Below are 15,453 nucleotides of genomic sequence, written 5' to 3' on the forward strand. Positions count from 1 at the left end.
GGAGCCTGTTGGCTCGTTCTAGTTGTAGGTTCTGCTTGGGAGAGATGTGTGATCAGACCAGCAATGGCAGGGAGTCTTCAGCAGTGTGTGGCTCCCCAGGGCTGGCTAGCAGACTGTGACAGCACTGGTGTCACTGTAGGTGCATCTTCAGGGAGGGTTCATCCGGTTATGCCCTCCTCACACTGCCCAGCTCCAAGCTGCTGCAGCTGTTGAGTGAGAATTTAACATGCCCATGAAATGGGCACAGAACCTGGTGCTGATGGGTTGGGGGGGAAGGACTATTTTCCTAGTGACTGGGGTTTCTGGTGGCAGACACTGAGAAGAGAGGTGGGGAACCAAGACTGGATTATTATTCCTCCTAGTGAAGGCTTGAGGAGGCCCAGCCCAGCATGGTCAATGGGTGATCCACCTCTTTGCCCCACACTGGCACTGGCTGTGCTCTTCTGATGCTGGCTCCCTCCATCCATCCTTGTCCTTTCATCCCACAGCCCAGCACCAGCACCATCTTCCCCCAGCTGCTGGGGGGCCCACAGAACTTGTGTGAAGGATGCAGGGGAGGAGTCCTAGCTGGTTCAGCTCCCACAGGCCAGGCCTAACTTCTCCAAGGCAGTTCTTGGCTCTGGGGGGTGGGGATATCTGGCTCCAATTGTGGGTGCTGTGACCTGGTTCTGGTGCCCGGGTGGATGCAGAGACCCTCAGATCAGGCTCCACGGGGTATGCTCTGTTGCAGATCCCCTCTCTCACAAAAATGGGGGGTGGGGTAGGGTGCAGAGGAGGGATGGGAGCATTGTCATGGCTTGTCCACAGATCTTGGTGAGGGTAGGAATCATCAGAGGGCCCAGCCAACACTTGGCTCAACATGCTGCCCCATATGGCCACAGGGGAAGGCTCTGGGTTAGGACTGGGAGCACCAGAGATTTCACTCCTTCTTAGACCCAGCAGTCCCAGCCTGGCACAAAGCCCCAGGCAGGGAGGTGGGTAATGGGGAGGAGGCTGCAGGGTTGGAGGGGGGTCAGCCAGGCCAGCCAGATATGGCACAGTCACAGGAGGCATCCTCCAGCTCGCAGTGGGGGTGTCTGTGCTTTGAACCCAAGCCCACAGCCTGCAGGAGCTCAGGCCTGTGTCTGTCTGTGCATGTGTCTGCCTGTCCTTCTGCCCTTTGAAGTCTCCCCAGGTACTGTTCATCCTTGAGGCCCCATGGTCTCTGCAGAAGCTCCCAGCTATGCCCAGTTCAGGAGGGTGGAGGGGAGGCATAGAAGGCCCTGCTCCATCTCTGGCTGCCTCATAGAAGCCACCTTTGTGGTGGGTCTGGCTGGATCCAGCTCTGATACTGGTGTGGAGGGACGTGTTCCCCCCTTAGCTAGTCTGCTGGGACACATTGAAGGTCTAGCCACCAGAGGGCAGCACTGCACTGGCAGGAGCTCAGGCTGGGGTCAGAAACCCCTTGGAAGGCTCCACTGTGGGTCTGCACGTGCCTGTGACCCTGCAATGTGGGTAATACATGGTCACACTTTGTCCCTGCTGTCCCTGGGGACTCTCCAGCAGCCCAATGGTGGCTGCAGGCTCATTCTTCACAGCTTCCCTTTACATTTCCCCTCCGGGACAGGGATGGCCAACCTGTGGCACAGGGGCCGCAAGTGGCACAAGCAGCCCGTGTGTGTGATGTGTGGCAGATCAGGGAGGAGACAGGCAGCACAGCAGCAGTTAGGGCAGGAAGCAGAGCAGCAGATTGGGCAGGGAGTACAGATGGGGTAGCAGAACGCAGAGCAGCAGAACGGGCGTGAAGCACAGATGGGGGAATTGGATGCAGAGCAGCAGATAGAGCAGAGGAAGAGGAGAGGAACAGCACTTGGGTAAGGTGCGGGACTATTTTGTGGCACATCTGCCAAGAAGGTGGATTGTCCTGCACTGAAAGTTCCAGGGTTCCCAGGAATCAAAACTCATGGAAGAGGTGATATCTTTTATTAGACCAACCAGATATTTGCAAACAAATTCTTGTGTTTATCTGCAAGCTTTCAGGCACATTCATCCAGGGTTCCCAGGGACACACGTACCCCAGGCTGAGCTACAAGCAGCTCATGATTTCAGTGCCGAGGCTGATCTGACCCCAGCTGGCTCTGAAGTATCAGTTGGCCCACTCAGGTCAGGAAGGCTCCTTGAGAAGCTCCCACTACTCCCAGTTGTGCCAGGGGTGAGAGGACTCAGTGGGCAACTTTGCACCAGTGTAAAAGGACCCAGGTATGCAGCTTGCTTTCCAGCTCTAGTGCTGGGTGGAGAGTGTGTGTAAAACCACCTGGCAAGCAGGAATTCTCTGCTCTTGTCCAACTGTGGATTGAAAAGCCTCTTGTGGAAAATGGGTTTGTTTGTTATCACCATTATACAGCTAGGGAAACAGAAGCAGGGGGGAGGAATGCCATCAGACAGAGCATCAGCAGCAGTGCTGAGAGTAGAACCCAGGAATCCTTTGTTTTAGCCCACACACAACTAGGAGAAGAACCCAGGAGTCCTGATACTCGGTTCCCCTTGACCCACGTGATAGATTGCACAACCCCAAGGCTCAGTCCCCCTTTGGTCTCATAGGCCCTTCCCCAGACAGAGACAGCAACCTTAAACCCAGGAGTCCTGCCTCCCAGCTCTAGCTGTGCTCCACCAATCCCCTCCCAGAAGCAGAAGTAAAACCAAGATGTCCTGCCCCCATCCCCTCCCCACCCACTAGATTCCAGTCCCCTGCCAGCGCCAAGAATGGAACCCTGGAGTCCTGATGAGGGACGGTGAAGTGATTTGCCCAAGGCCACGCAGCAAGTCAGTGGCAGAGTCACTTGGTAGTGGGCTGGGGGGTGCCAGTTGCTGCTGACTCCAGTGGATGCAGTGGGCACTGATGGACCAGGTCCTATCCTATCACTGGCTCTGCTATCCTCATTGGCAGCAGCACTGAAACACCACCAGGGGGCATGAGCTCTCTCCTGCTGCCTCCCTTCCCTTTGCTCTGCCTCTGTTGAGCAGTCTGATCCCCACTCACTGCCACAGCAGCAGCCAACTCGTGCTGCCCTTGCTCAGATGCCGTTCCCTGTGCCGGGCAAGCCAAGCCATCGGGATCTCTCCAGCATCTGCATCCTCCTGAGCACCCTGAACCTCCTGGCCCCTGGTTGGTCTATGGGGGGTCTGTGCTGCTGAGACCTGCACAGCTCCTGCAAACCCTGGAGTAGCAGAGGTGGCACGGTGCCCAGCCTGGACAGTGGGTGCCCAGGGTCGAAGAGGAGCCAGGGAAAGTTTGTGCCGTGGGAGATTCAAGCTCTCAGGGGAAGACGCGCCCTGGACCTCCCCACCCTGCACCCCCAAAGATGCGATGGGGAGTCCTGGTCCTGCTGTACCTGCTGCGAGAGGCTGCGGGAGAGGCCAGCATGCACCAGGGAGCAGGTACGGCTATGCCCAGTACCACAAGGAAGCTGCTACCTAGTGGTGATGCCAGCTGTGGGGGGGGGGCAGGGAGGTGGGCACAGGTGTGCAAGGAAGAGGCATGCAAGAGTGTGGGGTGTCATTTGTGAATGGAGAACTGAGCGGGAACATCCATTCAGGTGTGTGTCTGGAACAGAGTACACCAGTGTCCCTCGCTCCCTGGGCATGTGCACCCAAGAGGGATGCTGTGTGCTAGTGTGATTGTGCCAGTGTCCCTGTGCACACAGTGCAAATGTCCCTGGTCACCGTGTGTACCCAGAAGCATGCATGAGTGTCCTGAGTGTGTGTCTGAGAGTGGGCACAAGTGTCCCTCTATGCATGCTTGCAAGTGTCTACAAGTGTCCCCAAGTGTGCATGACCCAAGTGTACCTGACTGATGAATGTTTTTGCATCTTGTCTTTTGCCACTTCCCTGGGCTTGTTCTTGGCACTTCCTCATGCTCCCTTCCTCCCCTCAAACACACTTAGTTCCCCTGTCCCAAGGGGTCTCTGGCAAGGGGTAGCTCTGTCTGGGGGCAACCCCTCTGCTGAGCTGGGGCAAGAAAACCCAAGCAAGGCTCTGCCAGCACCAGCACAGCTGGGACAGGAGCCCACAGGGGCCAGGGACATGGCTGAGGGTGTATAGCATCCGCTGTGCAACAGCTCAGCTCCCTGCCACCAGCCATTCTCATGCCCACAGACTTAGCTCTGACTGTCCCTTATTGCAGGTGGGTTAGATCCCACCCCAGAGGTGGTTGCATTTCAGGGGTATGGTAAGTGTGTGTTCGTTCCACCCCAGAAGTAGCTGAATTCAATGGTGTGAGTGTGTGTGACAGGGAAGAGAAGGTGTCTGGATTTTCTTCCCAAAGACAGTTGTGTTTTAAGTGTGTATGTGTGTTCACCTTTAAGAGACTGCATTTCAGTGATATGGGGGATGTGTGTGTGTGTTCGTGCATGTGCCAGGGTTCCACCTCACAGGCTGTTTCTGTCCAAGTCATCAGCAGCTGGTGATGTGTTTTGGGGTGACGGTCTCTATGCCAGGCACGAACGGTTCTAGTGAGGGCACGGAGAGAACAAGGACGTTTCTTCACGAGCAGGTGCATGAAGCATTAGATTGGACTCTGGGGCTGGTTCTAGGGTCCCCATGGATACATTTCCTGACCTGATCTGCTCTGTTCAAGCCTCTAACACAGGGCTCCCCTCCTTTTCAGTCCCACCAGCTGGAGGGAAGGGGAAGCAGGAAAAGAGGCATTTCCCCCTCTGTTGATGCTGGGCCTGGGGACTGGCTGTAGGGGGACAGGGGTTATTAAGGGGGGTGCTGCAGGAATGAGGGTGCAGCTAATGGGAGGGAGAATACTTTCCCTCCAGGCTTCAGGTCTGAATCCAGTGCTGTAACCCCAGAGCTTTTCTGCCTGTTGGAAGTGTGACAGGAGAAGGTTGGCAGGTCTCAATCTAGCCCTTAGTGGCCAGGTGCCTGCACAGCTGTGGGCCCTCCCTGGATCCCTTGGTAGAGGTGCCAGGGATGGGATGGACTGAGGCTGGTGGTCCTGCCAGGGCTGGATGGGTAGGAGGAAGCTTGCCCTAGTCACTGCCCCTGCTTGGCTCCCAGGCTAGCTCCAGCCAATGTAGCCTGCAGTCTCAGGGAGCCTGGGAGATGGACACAGGTGTTGCTTGCCCTGCCTGTGTTACCTTCCCTCCAACACCACAAGCCACTCCCCAGCCACAGACAACAGGCCTGGCTCATTCACACTGCCCTGTTTCCCCCAGCATTCCCCAAGCCTGCACTTCTGACCTCAGGACCTGGGGTGCAGCCCAGGGCAGGACTGGAGTTGGTGGGGCCAGACCAGGGCACTGCTCTTGGGGCTGGATGTTGCCCATGTGGATACAGATGGAACAGCTTCATCTCCTTCTGACTGCAGCACCATACACCATGGCTCCCCCAGAGCCCATGCCAGATGGGCCTGGAATCCAGTGCCAGGTCTCCCTCTTTCTGGGCCAGAGGCTGGAGTGATGGAGCCTGCTCCAAGGACAGAGACGGAAGGTCTACCCTGTACTTACCACCCCCAGAGATTCTTCTGCAGGGTGTGAGGTGGGGAGATGATCCCCCAGTGGCATCAGTCAGTGCCACCCCCTTGACTTCAGATGCCAGTTTACATTAGCAGAGGAATTAACCCAAGTACAGGTGCCAGGTAGAGCAGGGCCCTGCTGAGCATTAGGGGAGGGAGGAATGTGGCTGGCTGCAATCAGCATGTTGGATCTGGGGTTCTGATCTCCTTACCTCCTGCCCGGGCAGCAGTCTGGAGCATATGTGTGTACATGTGTGCATATGTGTGCATGTATGCATGTGTGCATATGTGTGCACATGTGCATGTGTGCATACATGCATATGTGCATGTATGTGTGAGGTTCACCCTCCAGCCTGCATGCCAAATGCAAAGCCAGGCCTTAGTGGCACCCTTCATAGCTTGCCCTGTTACTGCATCCCCCCCTGCCCTGCACAGCATTGGCAGATATGGCATTTGCATTCCCTTCACACTGATCTCTTTACCCTCGTGATCTAGCAAAGGCAGGACAGTCCCCTTCTGTTATTACCCCCCCCTGGAGTCTCTGTGACTCTGGATCTAGGACACGTAGAGAAAAAAAGAGCTATTTACAGGCAGTCCCCGTTCCCCACTCCCCTCCCAGCCTGCAAGACCATATGTATTACTGATGGTCCCTAGCCAGATGGAGAATGCCTGATTACTCATTTGCGGGGCTGAGGGCAGGTGCTTTACTGGTGCTCCCTAAGTGGGAGGTTGCAGTAGCTGTGCCTGCCCCAACCATTTCTGAGGCATTTGCTCTGGGACCCGCCTGTCCAAAGGCCCATCTGGCCTGAGCGCCGGCGCTGCCACCTGCTCCAGGGCTTGGCCTGGTGTCTGGGATACCTGCCCTGCTCTCTGGCTTCTCTCTTTCTGTTGCTGTGAAAACCACAAAGCTTGTTAGCCTCCAGACTGCCGGTCCCTCACCCATCCCAACTCTCTCCCAGCCTGAGATTTAGAGCCCTCTCTGTAAACAGGAAAAGCCGGCACTGCTGAGAGGGCTCTGCTAACACTGCCTCTCCTAAGAGCTTCATGCCAGGAAATGGAGGGAAACAGGGCCAAGCCACAGAACCATCTGAGCCAAACAGCCCCTTCTGGCTTGACAGCCCATACTCCTCTGTACGGCCTGTCACTCTGAAGGGAGATCGGTTGGAAGTCCAGCAAGACTCCCTGGGAAGGACGGACACAAAGGTGATAGCTGTTTCCCTTCAGGAGTTTGTAGGAGGCAAGCTGAGGGCTTTCAAGCTGTGGGGAGGCAGAGAGTGAACTGGCCAGGACACCTCCTTCAGCAGGTTTGGGAGACCAGGATGCTGTCAGGGTGGCCGAGTGGTCACATAGGGCGCATCTGCTTGTTGCTGTGCTTTAGTACTTCCTTTTGGAAGTAGTAAAACGTGGCACAGTATGCGTGGTTACTGTGCCATGTGCATGGCACACAATTGAATTTCCCTGCTACGTTGCTGTAGCCGCACTCCATACCTGGGGAACAACTTGCTAAGTTGCCATATGTCTACTCGTGATCGCTGCCGTGCAGCAATGTAGTGTGTTGCTACACTGCCATAGGACAACCTGTAGATGTGCCCGTAGTTGTGTGCACCAGTGCCCTGACATAACCCTTGCAAGTGAACAGTGATTTATGCCTGCTCAAGACTGGGATACATAACTGCATGAGGCAGCAGAGGGAACTGGGAGCACCTAGGGCTGCTCTCCAGAGATGCAGCCTTCCAGAAGGGTTGGCTCCTGGCTGGGGGGGATGGCTGGAGGACCCCCTCCCACACACACACACACTGCCTGCCCCTCTCCTCCTCCAGCCCAGGATGCCATCCCAAGCCCTCCAAGTAAAGCTGCAGAGAGGGAGGTTTCCAAACACAGGCCTGAAAGTGAGGGCCTTGCTCACAAGGTGGCAGGCTGAGGCCTGGGCTGGGTTCAAACATGCCTTGTATCGCCAGCTGGCAGGCTTGGGGGCTGCTCTCCACCCCGCCAGCTCCTTCCCACCGGCTCAGCTTCTCTTCCTTGCCGTGAGGAGAGGGCTGCAGAGGGGGCCCTGCACAAGTGAGAGGGTGTGTTTCAAGCAGGGCTAGATCCATCCCGGCTCTGAGGAGGGGTCACCTGTTTGGAGGCAATGGGAGCTCCCTGGACTAGGGCTGTCTGTGCCACAAGTGGGCTTTACAGGGACATGGGGGAAACAAAGCACAGATCCATCCTGGTATCACCCCCCAGTCCCCTCTCCAAATCTGCACCCCTGGGAAAAAGCTGCTGGGGAGGTGCCACAACCTGGCAAAGCTGAACAGGGACCTGGCTAGATATAGGGCTATTCCCTGGGAGTCCTTACTGCGCCCTGTCAGCAGCCCCTAGCAGAGTGATCACAGCTCAGGCCCTGGCTGACCAGAGGTGACTGTCATTTCGGGCATCAGGATCTGCTGCTTACTGGACACAGCTCAGGGCCCAGCCAGACCATTGTAATAAAGTGCACACAGCATCCATTTGTGGGTCATGGGGTACCTGGGCAGGGTCCTCAGGGGAGCTGGCATTGCTGGGCTAGTTGGGACTACAGGGTGGGGCTGAGGGGCACCAGCAGAGCAGTGCTGAGGAGGGACCCTGGCCCTGGTGAGCAGAGAGGGGTCTGGACACAATTGCCAATCTGTGCTCCCCACCTCCCCAGTCCTGCACTGCCTTCCCCTGCTGCTGGCAGAGACGGGCAAGCCGCGGCCTGCCTGAGCATGGAGGTGTCAGGCTGACAGATGGGGAAGCTGTTCAGAGGAAGCCATTACTGGACGCTGCAGGGCAGACGCAGCACAGGGGCTGCAGCTCCCTGCAGAGGGGAGAGGTCCTGTGAGGGGGAAGGGCAGCCCATGAATTACTGGGGCTCTTGCTCAAGCTGATTCCTGGCTTAACCACACAGCACGGATGGTGCCTGAGAGCTGGTTTGCAAAGTCCTCCCCCCAGCCTCCGAAGTAGCTCTGGTGTGGGCATGGGGGTGCCATCTGCTATGTGTTGTGGGATTGGGGGTGCTGGGTGTTGGGCTTGGCAGCAGACAGGCACCCCACAGCTGGGTATTGCGGCACATGGCAAGGGAGGATCCTGGCAGGGTTCCCCGGTGCCTTCCCAGACCTCCCCATCCCTCTGAGGTGGGTCCTGCACTTTGTTTCTCACCCTCCCTTTCCACAGTGCTGTGTGCCACTCCCCAGCTTCTGCTTGCTTCCCCAGAGCTGGCTGCATTTCAGCCATGAACCAGCTGGCAGGGGCTGGGGTTGAGGTTGAGGTGAAAGCAGTTCTCTCCTCGTGCCTGGGTGCGGAGACTCTGCCAGGGCTGAGAGTAACAGGCACTGGCGGGCACTTTCCAATGGGTGTCCTGGGGCCCGTTGCCTGGGTATCAAAGAGGCTCCTCTTGGCCGTGGTCTCTGTGGCCCATTTTGCAGCTGGAAGGAAGCCAAATGAATCATGTTTTACTAGCTGCGTCTGTGACTGGGGCTGACATTTACAGATCGGGGGCGGTGGGGGGGGAATCTTTATGGAGCAGTTAATGCCGCAGTTGGAAGGGGGTTTGGTGGAGGAAATAGGAGCCTCTGTGGGCTGCCTGTAACAAAGGCTTGTTAGAGCTGCTCCTAATTGAAACCAAAGCTTGGGGAATGGCTCTGCTCGTTGTAAACATGTCCAGCCTCCCGCCAGCATGGAGGGAGACTTGAACCTTGATCCTCCATGGCCAGGTGGATTTGAACTCTGGTGTCTCCTCAGATGAGAGACTCAAGCCCCAGCCCCACATGGCATTTCAGAACTTATCTGCTCCTCCCACTCCCACTGCTCAGCGCCTGTTTCCCTCCTAGGAGACTCCACTCCCTGGGCTGGGTGAGATCAGAGACAGAGTCTCCATTCACCCCCCTGGGAGCAGTTTAGTAGTGGAGCCAGACTATGAGAATTTAACATGGGGAGATGGGGGCTGCACTCCCAGCCACCTCACTACAGAGTCCCCTGCCCCATTCAGCGCCCAGACTTGGCATCACGGGCTGCCCTAGGCAGTCCTACACCCTCATGGTCTAGATATAACCACTTTCAGAGACCTGCCCACCTCATACCCTCCCTCCATCTGCTTTCAGAAGGGCCAAAGGGCCTCATCTGATGCCCGGGCTCTGCTAGAACTTAGCTGAGGATGCATGGGGAGGGAAACCGAGGCATAGAGCGGGGCACTAACTTGCCCAAGGCCAAACAATATACCAATGTCAGAGCTGTCTCCTGCCCCCCCTACCCTGTGCTCTGTCCATGCCACCCCTCCCTCCCCCAAGGCTGCTATCTCCAAACTGCCCTTTGTCCAAATGCTATCAGTACACGTACCCCAGGCATGCAGCCTTGGGCTGTGGGGTCAGTTCTCATATAAGACACATCCCACTTCAGCCAGAGCCCAGACCTGGCTGGCAATGTCTGATGAAACCCTCATGTCCATCACTTGTCCCTGTGATATGGAAAAAGATGCTAAATGCAGATCAGTCCCCACTCCTGCTAGGGACTGGTCCCATTGGTACTGGTGGGAGCCTTCCTAGCCCTGAGGCCTTGCCCCTGACCTTGCGTATGTCACCAGTGATTATAAGTCTGTTGGACTCTACTGAGTTACTAATGGGTAATCACATGCAGAGTGTCTGTCACACAGCTGGGCCTGCTGTTTCTGGAAAGGCCAGTTTCAAGGATAGGTCAGAGGGCTGTCAGTTGGGATTGAGGGGCATCAGCAGGAAGCTACCTCTCCGCTAACAGAGCGGTGTGGAAAGAACTTGCTGTAACTCTTGCCCTCGTGCATCTTAAATCCAGACAGCACTGACAGGAGCAGCCTGGGATGGGAGAAGGCAGAGGACAGGGCAGTATCAGGGAGGCAAAGCACCATGTGCCAGGGGAAGATGCTTTCCAGGCTGTGGGGCTGCAAGGAAAGATGCATTGGGGGTGCAAAGCCTCCTTCTGTCTTCTGGAGCAACCTGGGCTGGATGGGGAGCAGAGTGCACTATAGTTCAGGGAACTTCTTGCTGGGAGGCCCTCCCATCTTGCTTGGATCCTCCATTTGGCAGTGGAGTTGTGCAGAGCAGTCCCAACTGCCTGTAGACCCAAAGGGGCAGGCTGTACCCCACTGGGAGACTCCCTCTCTGCCCTCCTGAGCTCTTATTGCCCACAGAGGCTCTTGCCAGGTGGGGCACCAGGCCCCATCTGTATCCCAATGCACTCCATGCCAGCTCCATGCAGTCTTTGTGGTGAAGGCCAAGCCAGGCCAGACCTCTGGAAGAGCCTGTCCCAGATTAGCAGGCTGTGGCTAAAATGGGCAAACCCAGCAGAGCATAACCCAGCCCAACCACAGCTCAGGGAAGGGGCTGCAAGCTCGTTGGCTCTTCCTGGACCAGTGTGTCCCTCCCTGCCTGATGGCAACAGATGGACAGAAATGGGGAGGTTGAGCCTCCAAGATACTGTGGCTTCCAGAGGGGAAATGTCCCCTGTGGGTATTATTCAACAGTCCTCCACTGGGGATGTATCTTGCCCCCTCTGCCCCTCTGGTGCTGGGTCCTGCCGGAGACTGGGTGCTAGATTAGGTAGATCTGCCTTTCTCTACCAGTCCTGGCCTCCTTGCAGCCACCACCCCCATGGGCTGAACAGCTCCTGCTTTGCTGCTGCCCCACAGCCATGTCCACCATTAATGAGGTGCCAGAAAGCTAATAAATCATTCCTGCTCTGGTCACAAATGGCTTTTTCACTCTCTCTGATGTTGTGCTGCTGTTCACAGGTGCCAGGAAACAGGGCACCTGCATGTGCCGGTGGCACAGATGAGACTGGGCAGGCACGGACATGGCCGAGTGGCAATGAAATTCCCCTCAGGCTTATCTACAGCCCCCACCCTTCCATCCCAAAGCAGAAGCCAGGCACACACACACCCAAAGACACACTGCTATCTCAGCCCTGGAGGAAGTGTATGGGGACTAGTCCCCATACACACAGCCCTGCCAATACCCTCAGTCCTGGACCACAGCCTCTGCTATCACACACCTGGTCTCCCAGTTGTGGTCTGCCAGTGCCCCTCACTTTCAGCTGACAGCCCTCTCTCTTGTGTCCCACACTGGGGTCTCTCTTTAACCGAAGAGCTGTCAAGCTGCAAAGCTTGAAGAGAAAACACCTAGTCAAACCTGGCCCAGGCAGCTCATTTGTGACCTAGACCAGTGGTCTCCAAACTTTTTTGATAGCGCACCCCTATCAGTAAAAAAATTTTGAGCACACAGCTCCAATATATGTATATTTATATAAAGATACATCTAAATCAAAGTTCTAATATTTTCTTCCCGCACCCCAATGGATTGTCTTGCGCACCCCCTGGGGCGCGTGCACCCCACTTTGGAGACCACTGACCTAGACTTTTCTCTTGCAGCTTTTGTGAACCCTCTTCCTCCCCATACTGCAGCAAACTGGGAGTAGGGGCTGGAAGGGGAGAGGCATGTGTGGGAGGGAATGAGAAACACATTTATTTTTGAGATATAAACTTGGACTCTGTCTGCAGCCTAAGTCTGCTCCAGCATTGGGACATCAACCAATAGAGGTTGCCCAGCAATGGGAAGCAGCCTGGGCAGGGTGGTGAACTGTCTCCCAGAGAGTACCCTGGACAAAGAGAATTGATGAGCTATGAGGTGGGGGGTCTTACCAGTGCCTGTAGTGATGTTGTTATGGCCTTAGGCTGGGCAGTCTGTCTTTGTAGCTCACATATCATGCATGCACCTGTGTCATTGCATGTGTGTGTGCACATTCCTACCCAATTTGTTAAGTTTTGTAGTTGTCCCACAAACAAGAGATCTTCTCTATACTCTTCCTTACAGTCCCCTTAGCTCCCAGTCCTAGGGGTATGTGCTGTGCCCTGCTCAAGCAGCCTGCAACTGGCACTAAGGTATTTCCTGCAACCAAAGCAGTGTCCTAGGGTAGTCAGGCTACGTGTGACAGGGTGTAGGTGAGCATAGGAGTGAGTATCAGCTGGTATATGTGTGTACAGGTTAGGGAGGTGTGTGTGTGTGTGTATACGTCTGCCCACACATGCTTGCTTGTCATGTGCATCCATGTGTCAGTTTGGGTGTATCAGCTCTGTCTGTACTTGTGTTTGGTAGTGTACTTCCTCCTTTTTGAGCAGTCTGCATTGTTAAACCAATTGGATTGAGGAAGGGTTGCTGGTGCACTTCTGCCCTGAGCACAGGGTTTTGTGAGTGTTCAAGGCCCATGTCTGAGGGGCAGTGTGCACTAGAGGCAAGCATGAGAGGTCCTTATGTGTTGGTGGTGTGTGTATAGAGTAAGCATGGGATGCCTGCATCTGGATGCAGCGTGCACATTAGATGAATGTGAGGTTATGTGTCTGGGAGCGTGCAAGGCCTGGGTGTGTGATTAAAGTCTGGGCTGGGCTGGGGCCCATAGCAGAGGCTCTCTGTGTCCTGGAGTGCCCTTTACATCCTCCCCTGTCCCCACCGGCCTCTAGCTCTGTACACGCAGTCCATATGCCCTGGCTGACAGGAGGTGATTACTCAGGCAGAAGCCCAGGCAGCTGTTCCAGCACAAACATCTGCACAACGCAAGGAGAAGAGGTGCAGGGACGGCACGTGCTGGGGCAACTCCCATCCTTACACCGTTCCAGGAGACCCTTGGACAGAACCTCCCTGCCTGGCCCCCTCAACTGTGCTGGCCTGTAGGGGACTCCTCTGACCCAGGCAGGGCTTGTGGCTGGTGCAGCAGGTACCTGACATGACTGCACAACCCCCATCCACTGCCCAGCTGGGGATTCCTCTGTCCCTAAACCCATGGCCTCTGCCCCACCCTGAGGTTTGTACTGCTCGTTGAACTTCATAAAGGGGTCCCATCTCCCTCCCCTGCCTACTCCCTCCCATCCTACTCCTAGCTGGTGCCTTGCTGAGATTGCACAGCCTCTTTGTCTATCACCACAGAGCACTGGCATGGGAATCAGGATGTTTTCCAGCTTTCCTGATGGCCCAGACAAGTCTTGTCCCCATTCAGTGCCTCAGTGTCCCCTCCCTACCCTGTGTGTGTTTTGCTTGGGCAGGACAGGGGCTATTTCTCAGTGTGTCTGCGCAACACCCAGCATACTGGTGCCCTGGTCTCTGTGCCATCTCTGTAGAGGCTAGAGGATTACAGGGAGCTCGCCCCTCAACCCCACTGGGCCCTGCCAACATCGCCCATCTCAAGGCTGGGATATTCAGGTCCATACATCCACCTCCCTCTGTGCTAAACCCTCTGTTGGGGATTAGCTCATTCCAGGCTTGTCCTTGTGTGACAGCCACTAAGATCTGAGCTGCGACCCATCAAACTCATCTTTTCTCACCCACCATGCAGTGGCCACAGGACTTGAACCTACCTTCCTTGGGGACTTCCCCTCTAACAGGTGCTCACTCTTTGCCCTTCCCACAGGATACGCACCTGGGGGCTCCTTGAAGGGAGGAAAGCCTCCGGGCTGGAGGCGGAAGACACGGGAAAGTTTGCTGGAGACCAACAGGACCCGAATCAGCCAAGACCTGGTAGGGGGCAGCCTGGCCATTGACACCCTGCCAGACAACGAGACGCAGATTGTGGTAAGTGGGAGAGGGGGTGGGGGGCACTGCCTGGATACTGGCTACAGCAGAGGGTTGCATTGTATGAAGATCCTCTCCTCTTGGGGATGCTATGAGGAGGGCTATATGGGAGGTCATGGTGAGCTCCACATTAGCTCCATGCCTGAGATCTGTTGACTCCAAGGTTATGAAGAAGGCCCCATGAATGGCACTCATGCCATACACATGGCTTTGTGCAGAGGTCAAGACATGTCACAACAGACCTGCGATCCATCCTCTGAAAGGATAAGAACCAAGTCTTCCACACTTGACCTGCACAAATGATCCAATCACGTAGCAACTGAGGGATGTATAGGTGTCTTGTGACCCACCCATAACCCACCCATGTTCATGGGACACACACACAAGCCTGCCTGGTTAATGCCACATACGTGACACATCAGTGTCCTGTGACCTTCCTGAGCCCACATGCACAGGCCAGACCATCCGCCTCATTCACCAGCCAGCTGCACCAGCCCCTTGCCAAGGCGGTGTGGTTTCCCCATTGAGGTTTGGCCTCAGCATGTTATTTCAGGCCTGGGAAGGAAGCTGGTGGCTGCGCTGGCAGTGTGTGACTGGGTGGTACCAGATCCCATAGGGTAATTACACCCCAAAATAAAGCTAGCAGGTGGGGCAGGAGTGATGGCCCCAGGGCTGGGCAGTGACCCAAGTGGCAATGAGGTCCCTGCTTTTGCTAAAATTAGATAACTTCACCTGATGGGCATTGCTCACCAGGCTGAGCCTCCCTACAGCTATCAGAAATCCATTCAGTGTTGTTTCTGCCACCACATCCTTCCTTAGGGGTTGGCTAAAAGACCTGGAAACCTCTCACTAGCTGGGCCAATACTGCCCCTCAGCTCTGCCTCCTGCTATTCCATCCCCGGGCACCCCATGCACTGCTCTGCCTGTGCCCCTCTACCCTGCAGCCCCTTCCTATTCCAGTCTAGTCTCCCACACAGCTTCACTTCAACCCTGCCTAGCAGCTACTCTGCTGCTCTGACCCTGCCTACCCTGCTGATGCTCCTCAGTCCTGACCTGCAGCACCCTCCCCCATTGCCTGTGGCAGCCTTGGCCCATTTTGTGCCCTGCTCCGCCAGTGTATCCCAGTCCCAATTCTCTGTAGCCCTTTTCCTGCCAGCTCTGCACCACCACACCCATAGCTTCTCCACTCCTTTGGCATCCTGGCATTTCTCACCCTTGCCCCTCCCTCAGCTGCAGCCTGCCAGTGATGCTGAGCGGGGTCAGAACCAGCAAAACTGCTTGCACCCAAGCCCTGGCCTCCTTCCCAGACTCAGGTCCTTCAGGAGAGGAGGAAAGATGAGGCCTCTGAGTCAGTGTCCCAGTAAG

At 56.0% G+C, this 15,453-nt stretch overlaps 1 protein-coding gene across 1 annotated transcript in view; it reads left to right on the forward strand.

Moving 5' to 3' along the window:
- The first annotated feature begins 2,994 nt into the window (after nucleotides 1–2,994).
- The window catches only part of PLXDC1 (plexin domain containing 1), a 68,379-nt gene continuing 55,920 nt past the window's right edge, over nucleotides 2,995–15,453 (forward strand). Inside the window, exons 1-2 of the mRNA XM_019507486.1 lie at nucleotides 2,995–3,417; nucleotides 13,928–14,088. Coding sequence (XP_019363031.1) covers nucleotides 3,342–3,417; nucleotides 13,928–14,088 — 237 coding nt within the window. The 5' untranslated portion in view covers nucleotides 2,995–3,341. The remainder of the gene's footprint in view (nucleotides 3,418–13,927; nucleotides 14,089–15,453) is intronic.

The sequence above is a fragment of the Gavialis gangeticus genome, unplaced genomic scaffold (assembly GCF_001723915.1).
Source record: "Gavialis gangeticus isolate Ggan-Ray unplaced genomic scaffold, GavGan_comp1, whole genome shotgun sequence".
NCBI classification, from domain to species: domain Eukaryota; kingdom Metazoa; phylum Chordata; order Crocodylia; family Gavialidae; genus Gavialis; species Gavialis gangeticus.